The sequence below is a fragment of the Phaethon lepturus genome, unplaced genomic scaffold, assembly GCF_000687285.1.
Source record: "Phaethon lepturus isolate BGI_N335 unplaced genomic scaffold, ASM68728v1 scaffold7150, whole genome shotgun sequence".
In the NCBI taxonomy this organism is placed as follows: domain Eukaryota; kingdom Metazoa; phylum Chordata; class Aves; order Phaethontiformes; family Phaethontidae; genus Phaethon; species Phaethon lepturus.
Window position 1 is genome coordinate 99,196 of NW_010513965.1, and position 12,362 is coordinate 111,557.

Genomic DNA, 12,362 nt, shown 5'->3' on the forward strand with positions numbered 1-12,362 from the left:
TTCTAATGATTCATCACAAATACTTTTCCAAACCATTTTATGTCACAGCTTGTACAAACGGCAATATAAACCCTTTTTTTTTCCCTAGGGGCTTCAAAATCAAATTTACTCAGTTTAACACTAAAAAGATACTAAATCTGTCAGTCCTGAAAATCCATTTTGGAACTGCAAGTTGAAATGTTTTTCCTGGCTAGTGTGTTATTATCAGTAGAATTATGGGAACATTTCTTAGTGAATAATTATTCCGTAAAGGATGATGTTGAACAAAAGTAACAGTAAATTTTGTTCAAAGTCAGTGAATAGTTTCAGCAGGGAAAAAAAGGTTGAAAAGTCAAGTTATTTTGTTTCAACTTTTAAAAATGAAACACTTAAAAAAATTATTTCAAAACAATATTTTTATCTGAAATGTGTCCCTCATCTTTTTAACATTAAAAGCTAATTAACCTTAAAGGAAGGACTTTACTTTTAATTTGAAGTTGAATTAAGACTTCCAGCTAAGAAAATCTGTATTTTATTTGAAGTTTTAATTTTAGATGGCCCAAAATAGTATTTTTTTAAGTTTAGCTACAAAATCATACTTTATCAATCTATAACTTAGAGAGCCTCAAATGACAAAGAAAAAGCAAGCATATAATTTTTTTTCAGTGTAATTACACGTTAACTCATTCTTGATATGGTTGAGTAGCCTATCAGTTAGGATATAAGACTGTAGGCATTTTGAAACCCGGAAATAACACAGTGATTACTTACTTTCCACCAAAAATTGTCAGAACTATTTAATCATACATGTTTTATCTTTCCTTCAATTCTGTGAATATTTTTAATTCCCATTTTGTATGTCACCATATGTTTTCACATTAAAATTTCAGATTTCTCTAACTTCAGTGCTGTTAAAATCAAGGTTTTGATCTTTTACTCCATATTCTATGGCACAGCCATGGCTTTGTAGAATTTTGCACAAAACCAAGAAACATCTTAACCAGTAAATAAGTACAGACAGGAAACAGATGCTGTTCCAGCTCTGAAATAGGCCTAATTTGTTTTATATTAGTGCCCATAGACATGTTAGTCATTACCTTCTGGCATAACACAAGCCTTCCTTTTTCAAGCCTGCCGTCACATGAGGCTTAAAACAATGGGATTACAGAAGCTGAACAGAGGAATGTTACTGTTACTTTGAAGGGGGAAGGAATTGAGTTTATGGATTATACTTTATTCTAAACTTGCAATTTAATACATTTGAGAATGTTTTCCACACTGGAATAGGGAGAATGAAGTATTAAAACCATTGCTGTACAGAAGTATCCCAAATTAGGATACTGTTAATGATGAACAGAATATTAACTTCATAACCTAAATTAGTCCCTGCCTTCTATTTTGTGGGATTTTTAATGATGAGCTGGTATGCAAATCATAATGTTCCTTGTGTTTCATTATAAACTATACTATAAACTTTGACTCTTGTGCACAGTGATCAGCAGGTAGCAGGCTGGAATGCTTTGAAAACTACTTCTTTAATATTTCCATTGTACAACCTATGTAATGAAATTACTCTAAATATTTTGAGCATATTTATAATGTAGAAGACACACTGGGTTTTATTTTTTATTTTAATTCTAAAAATCCCTCTCTTAAACACACATAAGGGAATCCATAACTTGAAATTAAATGTATTAAAAGAATATTCTAATTTTTAAATTGAAATTTGAAAAATTAATAAAATCTAAGTTAGAATTTCCCACTTGGGTAGATGTAAGTGCTACCACAAATTAAAATGATTTGCTTCTCTGATTTTGAGTGACTGATTTTGTAGAATCATTGAATAACTTTTTTTGAAATTGCCTTAAATTAAAAGAAACTTCTTAAATTAAAGAAATTAGATATGTTAGAATTATATGTGTCCTTTCATGTTCACTAGATCTAGCAGACATCTTTCTGTGACGCAGCAAGACTAACTTGGCTGAGGCACAAGCCGTACAGTGACATGAAACTGGAAGTAGAATTCTAGAGAGGGTGGAGATGTTGTTCAAACTTACAAGAATTGGTATAGAACAGCATAGGTATCCAGAGAAAGAATCAGAAAAACCAGACAGGTTTATTAAAAAAAGCAAAGCAAACAAACAAAAAACCCAAAACAAAACCACAAATAAACCTCAGCAAAACATATTACGTTTCTAAGATGGCAAAGACTTAAGAATTAGGGCTAGAATAAGAAAATAATAGGTTATACACTGCTCTTCAAAGTAGCTAGTTTTGATGAAATTCATCCAAGAGCATTTAAAATTTATGGCTATGACAGATCTGTGTTATGGCTGCCCATAATGGTAGCCAGTAGTTTTGAGAAGTTGTGGAGAATGGCTATATAAGTCTGAAAACTGTTAGGTATGCTATCTTTCAGTAAAAAGGGAAAAAGAGGAAGATGAAGAGATTTACAAAGTAGTTGCATAGCTTCAATTATCAACAAATAATTACAGAAGTTTAAGGTCTTAATGACAGACAGAATATATTTATACCAATAACAAATCATGTCAAATTTCCTTAATTTATTCATTGAAAAGGCAAAGACACTGTGGATAGGGAAGAAACAGTAGATATGATATATTTTTAACTTTCAAAGTTAAAATGATAAAGATGAAATGATACAAGACTGTTGATGATTCACTGTCAAACCATAAAGATGTATTGGTGGGGGGCTAGACACATCCCAGTGTGTCTGGGGTGATATTCATTGTTGTTGTGAGTCATTCAGATGATGGAGTGGAGAGCACGCTTAATAATTTCTCATTCAGCATCAAGCTGGAAGGATCTGAAGGCATTCTGGAGGACAGGATTAGGATTCAAAAGTTTTTTGTCAGGCTGGAGAATTGGCCTGAATTAAGCAGGAGTGTTTATGTGTAATCCCTCTGGTGTATTCAGCTTGTGTTAGATTTTTACTAGATAGGGAGAGTTCAGAATAGGTGACCAGGAATGACCAGAGACCTAGAAAGCATGGTCTGTGAAGAAAGTTGAAAACTCTGGGTGGTCAGTCAGAGGGAGAGAGGTATAGGAGTCTCCAAATATGTAACAGGCTGCTGCAAAGGGGCAAGTAATAAACTGTTCGCCATTTCCAGTGGAAATAAGACAGAAGCAATGAGCTTAAATTACAGATAGGAAGATTTAGAACAAACATTAGAAAAAATTGCTAACTGCAAAACCTGGAATATATTGCCTGGAAATGCTGAGGATTCTTCTCCATTAGAGATTTTTACAAACAGGGCAAATAAAAATCTGTCAGAGAGAATTTAGATTTGATCTCATTTTGGATTGGGGGAGTGGATCAGATGGCCTCATAAGATTCCTTTTGCCTGAATTTTCTGATAGTTAACTGTTTTGGTTAGCTGTTTAGTGAAAGAAAGCCTCATGGAAGAGGTTTTTTTTCATAGGTCCTAATCCCATTTAATTCCTGAAAACAGTGCAGAGGACCTAATGAAAAGCTAGGTGAAAGACATACTTGTCTTTTGCCACTGAGCTTGGTATTTCTATCACTTCAAATGTAGAGGGGAAAAAAAATCATAAAACATTGCTGTTTGTTGTGCATCTATTAACTATAGCACTTTTCATATGGTCTTGGAGAGGTCCGTAGACTGAGACTACAGGAACCCTAAAGTGTATTCATTGAGTGTTCTGTTTAAGTGGTTTGAGCTCAGAAGCTCTGGCATAGTTCTCTTGGATATAAAGATTTACTGCAGATATTTAATTTGAGACACATGCGAAAGTTAAATTTTTGTGGTCTATTCAGTAATAGACTCTTAGAACCCCATGGGTTTTAGAATAATATTTCCGTACTCAAATGGTTCCATCCAAATAGCACCATGAGGTGTTACAAAGTCATGTGGATTCAGGTAGGGTTTGTAAGTTGTCTTGAAAGCCTGGTGGAAGATCTGGTCCAAAGATCACCACTCAAAGGCATGCATTATTGTTATCACGGTATGAGTGTCGTATGTTTGTGGATGTCGCTAACAAACTTACTTCACTGATGTAGATATTTCAGTGGCTGTACTGTAATGTTAAAAGATGCTCTTATGTGTGAAAAGTCTGTTCTAGTAACTGTTAGCCTTTTTTAAGATTAAGCTCTTCAGCATAGGTACTGGTCACCACAGTGTATTCGTACTGTGCAACAGAATCATAAAATCCCCATTGTAACAGACATCTGGAGAACAGCTAGTCCATCTCCCACTTGAAGGGGGCCTATCACCAAAACGAGATCAGCTCTACCACTGCTCTGTTTAGCCAGGTCTTGAAAACCTTGATGGATTTAGATTCCACATCTCTCTGTTCCTGGGCTGCTCCACCTTCCTCGTGAAAAATTATTTCCTTTTCATCTGCTATGAATCTCCAAAGCTGCAACTCTAGGCTACTTGCCTTGTTTTACCATGCAGCACTATTAAGAAAAGTTTGATTCCGTCACCTTTCAAATCCTCTTCAAGTAGTTGCAGGTTGCTATTGAATTGTCTTTTAGCTTCCTCTTCACAAGAGTAAACAAGTCCAGTTCCCTCAACCTTTCCTTGTGTGTCAGTGCCATAGGCCCCTAGAAAATTTGAAAGCCATCTGCATGACCCTCTCCAGTTTCTGAACATCCTCTTAAACTTAGGCACTTCAAAACTGCACATTGTGTTCCAGGTATATATGGTTTCAGTCAACAAATACGGTTTCAATTTTGCTTATTGTTGCAATACAGGTAATAATTAAAAGCATTAGTTTAAAATCAACACTGAACTTCTGAACAAATCTGTTCTGTTATATGCAAACCAGAGGGGAAGAAAAAAAACCAAGAAGAAAACTGCAAAGTGAAAGAGCCTTCTGAAAGCGTTTCATAAAAAAGGTTCTTTTATTTGGCTTGCCTGAAATCTTGAAAGATGTTACACATGGCCATACACGTTACTTTTGTGCAGATTGACTTCATTTAGGTCAACTTCAACAGGCCACTAAAATAGAAAATTGGCAAGAGAGCTAGATTTGAACTCAAAGATGTAGATTGGTGTCTTAAAGTAATTAGCAGCTAAAGCCTTGTTGGAGTCTGTAAGAAACTCAGTAAAGCAAAATATTCTTATGAAGAAATTACACATCATGAGTTGACGTGGCTCTGTCCACTGAAAGGTGTTTCTTCCCTTTTCTTTAGAGTGTGTCCACAGAAGAAATTGTGTGCTACAGGTCCAAGAGGGACCAAGTAGAACCTGCTGCCTGCTGTGTTTCTAGAGCACAGGATGAGTCTGGCTAAATGAGTCCCCATTGCTCTACCTCCCTCCTTTTCTCCGAGTGCTTTACAGTCCCTGGTGTAGCCCCTCCCTAGATGCTGAAAGTCTCAGACCCAGAAGCTCACACCAGCCCAAGTCCTTACTCCTCCTCTATGAGTTTTAGCTCATGTTCTGTCCTTCTCTGGCAATTCCCAGTATGCTCTGGAATGCTATCCATTGTCTCCAGCTTTCTTCAACTAGAAATGAGGCTCTTTCTTACATCCCCTTTATCCTGGCTATTACTAATTAATATGGATGAAAAGAGATAAGTGGTGGCTCTTGACTATCTGAAAGAAAACCTTGTATAAACATCATCAAGGGAGGAAAGCTCTATAAATGTTTATAGAAGGCATTCTAAAGACATAAATTAGGGCATGCTGGTTTTGAGTGTATTGTATCAAGCTGCGACCACCAAGGAAAAAAGGCACAGCCATTTACTAAGTATAATACTTTGTTTTAATAATTATAAAATTTCTTACAGGCTTAAGTGTCTTGTTGTTGCCCTGGTTTAGAAGTACGTATCTGCTTAATGATGATTACAGCATCATAAACTGTAATTCAGAAATACAGGTTTCAGAAAAATAATCTGGTATTTGGAATAATATAGATTTGGATCCATCAGATAGCATAATATTTGCATCTCTTTTGTATATTTTTGAGTCACACATTTTATAGATCAGACATTGTTTACAGCTACATAAAATCTGACTGCTGTACAGAGTTATGAAATGGTGAACATCGTTGTTCCAGAAGCTCATAAGGCAGAATGTTATCTTAATTAAAAAAAAGACAGTTGGTATATGTTTGGTGGGAAAAAGAGTGGGAAATCAGCAAATGATGGAAATGAAGAGAGTTTTATGTGTTTGCTATAAGCAGGCACTGAGGAAGAAAGCTCTTTTTGTAGCAAACAGCTTTAAATGAGGAAAAACCAGTCTTTAAAAATGCTTGTTATTATTTGCCTGCACATTCTGGGTAGTAGATCATAGAATGATATTTGCTTAATATGCCCAGAGAAGGTTCTGAAAAATAAGTCATGTAACAGGCAGGATCCAGGACCGTGACCTCAGAGCCCAGTTAATATTGCCAGCCTTGTTGAAAACATTTCCATATGGTTGCACTGACAACTTTACCATGAAACAGAATTCTTTGATCTTTGTTAATTTATGCAATCAAGTGGGTAAAGGATGCTGCACTTTTGTAGATATTTAAAATGAAATATAGTTAATACTGAAAACTGGACTTACGCTATTAACCTGTCTGGCATTACTAGATGAGAGATTGGGTTCAGAGGTGAGTTTTAGGACACATCACAGTTTTTATGAACTTTTCTCATTCTCTTTTCCATGAATTAGGATTTAGAATTTGGCCTTTGACCAGTGTTCAGGAGAGCAGTCCTTGAAAGTCCTTGCCATTGACAGGCAAGGAATTGATGGATAATCATGGATGGTTCTGTGCTGGAAAGTTGCACAACTTGTAAAGCCATTTAAAAAATACACTCTTTTTTTTTAGCAATTCCTTCAGTGGCTTGAGTCTATCAGGTAATAACTAAACTGAGGAACCTGATACATGAAAATATCTCCTGGTGAGCCATTCTAACTTACTTTCATATTCCTGTTAATTTGCTGCAGAAGGACAGAATAGACATTGTCACCCTTGATTTGTTCTGTTTCGCAGAGCAGACAGCTTGGCTTTAGAGATATTGTCAGGTATTATTAACAAGACCCAGATTGCTCTTTACTGTTAAATTTTCCTGGATTTCCAGAGATAGGAATGTAAGAAAATATTTTTTCTTTTACCTCTTCTACATATGAAGATCTATTTTTTTGTATTTTTTGGAGGCAAGAAACTGTAGAAATAGTACGTCAATGTATGCACTACAGTAAATGCCGCCAGAAGGCTCTTGCTGTTCCCGACTTCAATTCTGGTTCTTGTCAGGAACTACAACATAAATGACAGTAATATGTTAGCTGACCTGGCTTCCTGGGGTGATTTAATTCCCCTAACTATGATTCTGCCACACGTGGCTTTGACGTGACATTCAGCTGTATATCTTTGGAGTAAACAGGAGGCATTAGGGCCTTTTCATCGTCATAATTTTAACAAAGAAACCTACTGGAAGGTCTATGAATGTCTTTTGTTTGTTTCAGAGGACCATCCAAAACAGAAATGGTAATAGAGAATGAGGAAATGCAGCATCAAAAATGGCTGAATCTGCACTCGGACTGGAGGAATAAGAACGCATCCACTTTACATGCACTTCTAGTGAATGGGTAAGTAACTGGTACATGAGATTTCTTTCACTGCTGTGGATAGGTGCTTATCAGCAGGGGATGACTAACTCCCTTTGGTAAGGCCTTTCTTTCCAAGACATGTGTGATGTCCTTGAAGTCCCCAGACCAGATAGTGTCATTAAATCCCTGCTGACCAAGAAAATCCAGTAAGTACTATATAGCAAAACCCGCAGCAACATTTTACTGTCCTCTGCAGCCCACATAGTTTGGATTCATACATTTGGAGCGACCACAGCTTCTTCAACAGAAGCTATATCCACTTACAGTAGGTTTCCTTAGCAGCTCCTCTGGCTTTCGATTGGTGGTATATTCCTTTTAATTAACTCAACTAAACAGGTAGTTGGTAATGAGAAGCCAGGTTCTCATGGTCGAGACATTCAAAGTGTGACTTTAAGACTGAAGAGCCAATGAACTTAAACATCCAGTACAAAACTGGGAGAGTCACCTAATCCCCATCTGCAACTACATTCTTCAAAAGGCAGATTCATTGTTTCCCTGTTCTCTTTCAAATGCCTAGGGGACTTCAGAACCCCCTTCTTCCATAGCAAATTGTTCTGTTTCACAGGGAAAGACTGTCTTGGCTAGAGGTACAACATGTGCGAAGACACAAATCTGAGGAATACACCTACTTTTCTTTTGCTTGGCTCCATTATTTTCTGTAGTGAAAGTTTTCTGTAATGGCAGAATACTAAAAAGATTGTGTCTGCAAGTGCGTACTTTAGTTTTCCTACGTCTCAGCTTTGTACTAGTTCTGTTTTACATTACTATTTTCTCCATTCATTTAAGTTCATTTTTATTTTTTCATCTAGAAGAAAGGCCATTACAGGATGGTGCCTGATACTTGAAAATGTTCTTTTTAACTCTTTTCTTTTCCTTTCCTAATACAAGAATAAAAACCTTGGGTTGTGACCAAAGGCAGGTCCACAGCCATATTCTGTTCAGTCACTGATGTGCAAAGCGGAAATTTCAAGGTACTTTGCCATGTTTGCAAGTGGTCTGCTAGGAAGTATGTGTGAAGGGATGGATTTGGAGCCTCTGAGTTACAACACCTAGTAGCAAAAGATCTAGTTTTGCCCAAAGTACAAGTTAAAGGAGAGAAAACATCAGTAATGAGGATTATTGATAAAGCTATTAGAGATATGAAAGTAATATGTAGGAACAGAGTGAGGCTGGTTTTGTTTTGGTTGCGTCATGCATCCTGTCTAGATGGCTCTCGCTGGCTGTGCAGGCGCTGCAGATCAGCGGCATCCCATACTGATCTCCCAGTCATCCCACTGGAGGACCTGCGAGCCTGCCTCACTTCTCATGTGCCTGGCTTGTTTTCTAGTACAAAGCAAATTGCACAGAGGACAATATGCGTTTAATCTCTTCCCAGCATGAAGCCGAGACAAGCCCAGGGAGCTGGGAAGTTCTCCTGAGCTATACAGTCTAGGTGTATTCATCTGGATCAGCTTCAGCATGTAAAACTTTTGTCTGGTGGAGTATGTTGTATGTTTAAAGAAGCTGTCAGGCTCCTGGGCTACAGGGAACTTGGACAAGAACTAACAAATGCACCACTAGTTTCATAAAGTTTTGGCAAGAGGGAATGGCACAGTGCAGGCTATGCACACATAAAAGCTTAAAATTTTCTCTTTTAGATCTGGCTATTGGATAAGTCAAAGAAACAAATGTGAAACTTGAGTGTGGCTGGTCTCAGTTTTATTCTGGCTTTTTTTGGTCTGTTTGTTTTTTGTTTTTCTTTAATGGAGCGAAAATGCCCCTCAAAATTGTGCACAGTATTTTCTTTCCTGAAATTGGTGATCTATTTCTAGAAACAGAATTTCATGGTCTGCGTTTTCAGGAACAAAGTAGACTGATTTGCAGAGTATATGGGGCATATACTGATTTTCAGAGAATGGGGCAAATGCCATGTAAGGGCCAGATGTCTGGTCAAATCAAGTTAACCTGGTGAGCTTGCTGGCACTCTGTCGTTGTGCCCGTGTTAGTATCTATGACTTAAAGTCAAATGCAACCTCTTTTTAGATGGTTGCAATTTTAAAGGTACTGCCTACTTACTGAGGTTATAGCCTTCAAAGAATTACCTGGGGAACAGCTAATCTGTGTATCCAGTGTAACTTAGCTCTGCATCTGCCTCAGAAAAGCACATACATGGTAGGAATGAAAAAGTAGTGGAAATAAAAAGGTGGTCAGCTAGTTGAGCAACAATGCTCACTGTTTTAACAAGGACCTCCCTTTCTTTGACAAAGAATCATCTCTCTCGCAACTGAAAATTTTCAACAGAAATGATAATTTTTTGTTGTTTCAATACTTTTGCAAACTTCCTGAGTTTTTTCAAAACACTCAGGCTTTTAGGCTGTGAAAGATCATCTGTTATCAAAGGTATTTCAAAGAAAATTCTGTCCTTCTGCTGTAAGGAAGAGGAGAATGGCAATCTCTGTGCTTTCAGGTGCCATAAATTAAGACTTGACAGACTGTAGATCCCATCTGACCTCAGAGCTGGATCAGTGCCCAGAGAGCGAGGTAGTCTGCAAAATATGTAGCACCCACTCATGAAATGCATTGTGAAGCTGAACTAATATTTTGAATTATCTCCAGGCAGTTGCTGGAAGACATGGATGATCTGGCATAAGACGGTCCTTGTGTTTCTTTTTACAGTTTGGGGGAATTTTTAACAGCCGGTTCACAAGTACAATACCTGTGCTGATTTACAAATTACCCAAAATTACATCAATTAATTGACATTTCCACCATGTTCTTATTTCAATATTTAGACAGATGTGTCGAAGCAGAAGCAAGGTGGCTCTCTTTTGCACTAAAGAAGGTAAGAGAGAAGTGCATACAAAACAAAGATGGTTTTTTAGATGTGTTAAATTACTTTAACAAATGCAGATGCTTAGCATGGATTCACTCCGAAATTTGACTAGACTCCTGCAACATCCAGTTTTGCATTGGGTTTTTTTCCCCCCTACTCTATTCAGTTTCATCAGCTTTTCTTATATTTTGCCTATGAGGCTGTGTACTCTAGTAGCCCAGTCCTGCTCCCACAAAATTAATTTTGTCAGCAGCCAGGTTCCAAAAATTAATTTGATAAAGCTTCCTGATGAAAATATCCTTTGCCACCAGAGAGGTTAGCAGGCTATCCGTTATGTGCCTGGGAGTTGAAGCTGTGATGTGTTTGGTTGTGAAGTTCAAGGGGACAGAAGAACCTGAAGTAGAAAGCTAGAGACCAAGTCTGTAGGCACAGAAAATTATGCAAGTTTAAGTGGCTTGAAAATGCAGAAACTCTTCATCTTCAATGGAATTATATTCTACAGAAAAGGAGAGCTTTACTGAAGAACACTTACAATATGAATTAGCTTGACACAGGGAAAATTAATCACAAAGCATGACCTAAATTTGGAAAACTTATCACAATATTTACTGCTCTTATCAGGGGGAAAAAAAAAAGCTCATAGGAGCCTGTAAAAGATGTTTGCTTCTGACATATGTTGCTTCAAGTACACTTAAAACTCCTTGCCCTCTGAAGTTAAGTGAACACAGTAAGAATTAAAAGTTACAAATAACCATTGCTCCAACTTATTTCTTTACCACTAAATTCCCGTGGATGTATGGAATGGCAGCCTCCCATGGGAGGCTGATGGCAGAAACCGGTGGTGTTCTTTTGTTCTCTAAATCAGACTGAGAATAAGCAGGATAAATAATGTCTGCCATCTTACAAATCCAGAACATAAAGTGAAACAAAAGTGAAGGGCTAATTATTTCAGAAAAGTAACTGTCTGGCAGATGGGAATCTGGTATAATTTCCAGTGGAAGTGGGTTATAAAGTAGAATCGACAGAGTACTGGAATGTCTTCAAATCTTCAAATATTCTCTCAGTAATTTCCACAGGCAAAGCTGGCTTGGTGCCGTGTAGCTGAGTAAACAATGTGACATTCACCTCACACCTGGCCTAAGAAAAGCCTTATTATTGCTGAGCAGATTTTCCAGAAGCAGTGCTTATGGGTAGTACAAAGTAGCGCAAACACCTTGCTAGCTGTCAAGGACATTAACCCAGGAAACCTTCCCAAGGGCAGCCTGGTAACTCCTGAGAGAAAGGAAGTCAGGATCCCAGACCTGGCTTGGTCAGTATTTCAGGCTGAGCCGGTCAAAATATCAGGAGAGCAAATCCTTTGCCCATAAAGGAAGGGTGAAAATGGCTTACTGTGTTTGCTATTATTGTGTGGTTGTTGATGACTTCATTCACTGTGTTGTTCAGTCTAATTCTGTGACTCTGTTAATATCGTTATGTGCCCAGCTTTCTTGCAGAAGTTCTTGTATGTCTTTGTGTAACGATTAACTCCCTTCTGCATCTGCTCCTCACCAGACTGTGGCCGTCGCCCAGCTGCTCGCATGAACAAGAGGATCCTTGGTGGTAGGACCAGTCGCCCAGGCCGATGGCCATGGCAGTGCTCCCTCCAGAGTGACCCAAGTGGACACATATGTGGCTGTGTTCTGATTGCAAAGAGATGGGTCTTGACAGTAGCACACTGCTTTGAAGGGTGAGAGGCTCAGACAGTTTTACTGTTCATTTCAACTCGCGCACGTGAATTACCAAGTCCTCCCTCCTCCATGAAACACACTGGGGATAGGTGATGACCTTTGCAGAATGGCAAATCACAGAGGCCTGGCTTTTAGGGACTAAAAAAAGAAAGGAAATGTTATAAAACAGCATCAGCTTAGGTTTTCACATGCTTTATTCTTTATTGCTGGCGTCTCTACTAATGAAAGCTAAATGAAGATGCCCTGACTTTCAGCAGGA

At 37.9% G+C, this 12,362-nt stretch overlaps 1 protein-coding gene across 1 annotated transcript in view; it reads left to right on the plus strand.

The window, feature by feature from the left end:
• CORIN (corin, serine peptidase) overlaps positions 1 to 12,362 on the plus strand; it is a gene marked incomplete at its 5' end in the record, with an annotated part of 96,447 nt that overhangs the window by 78,122 nt on the left and 5,963 nt on the right. The window contains 3 exons of the mRNA XM_010291485.1: positions 7,421 to 7,543; positions 10,336 to 10,385; positions 11,928 to 12,102. Coding sequence (XP_010289787.1) covers positions 7,421 to 7,543; positions 10,336 to 10,385; positions 11,928 to 12,102 — 348 coding nt within the window. The remainder of the gene's footprint in view (positions 1 to 7,420; positions 7,544 to 10,335; positions 10,386 to 11,927; positions 12,103 to 12,362) is intronic.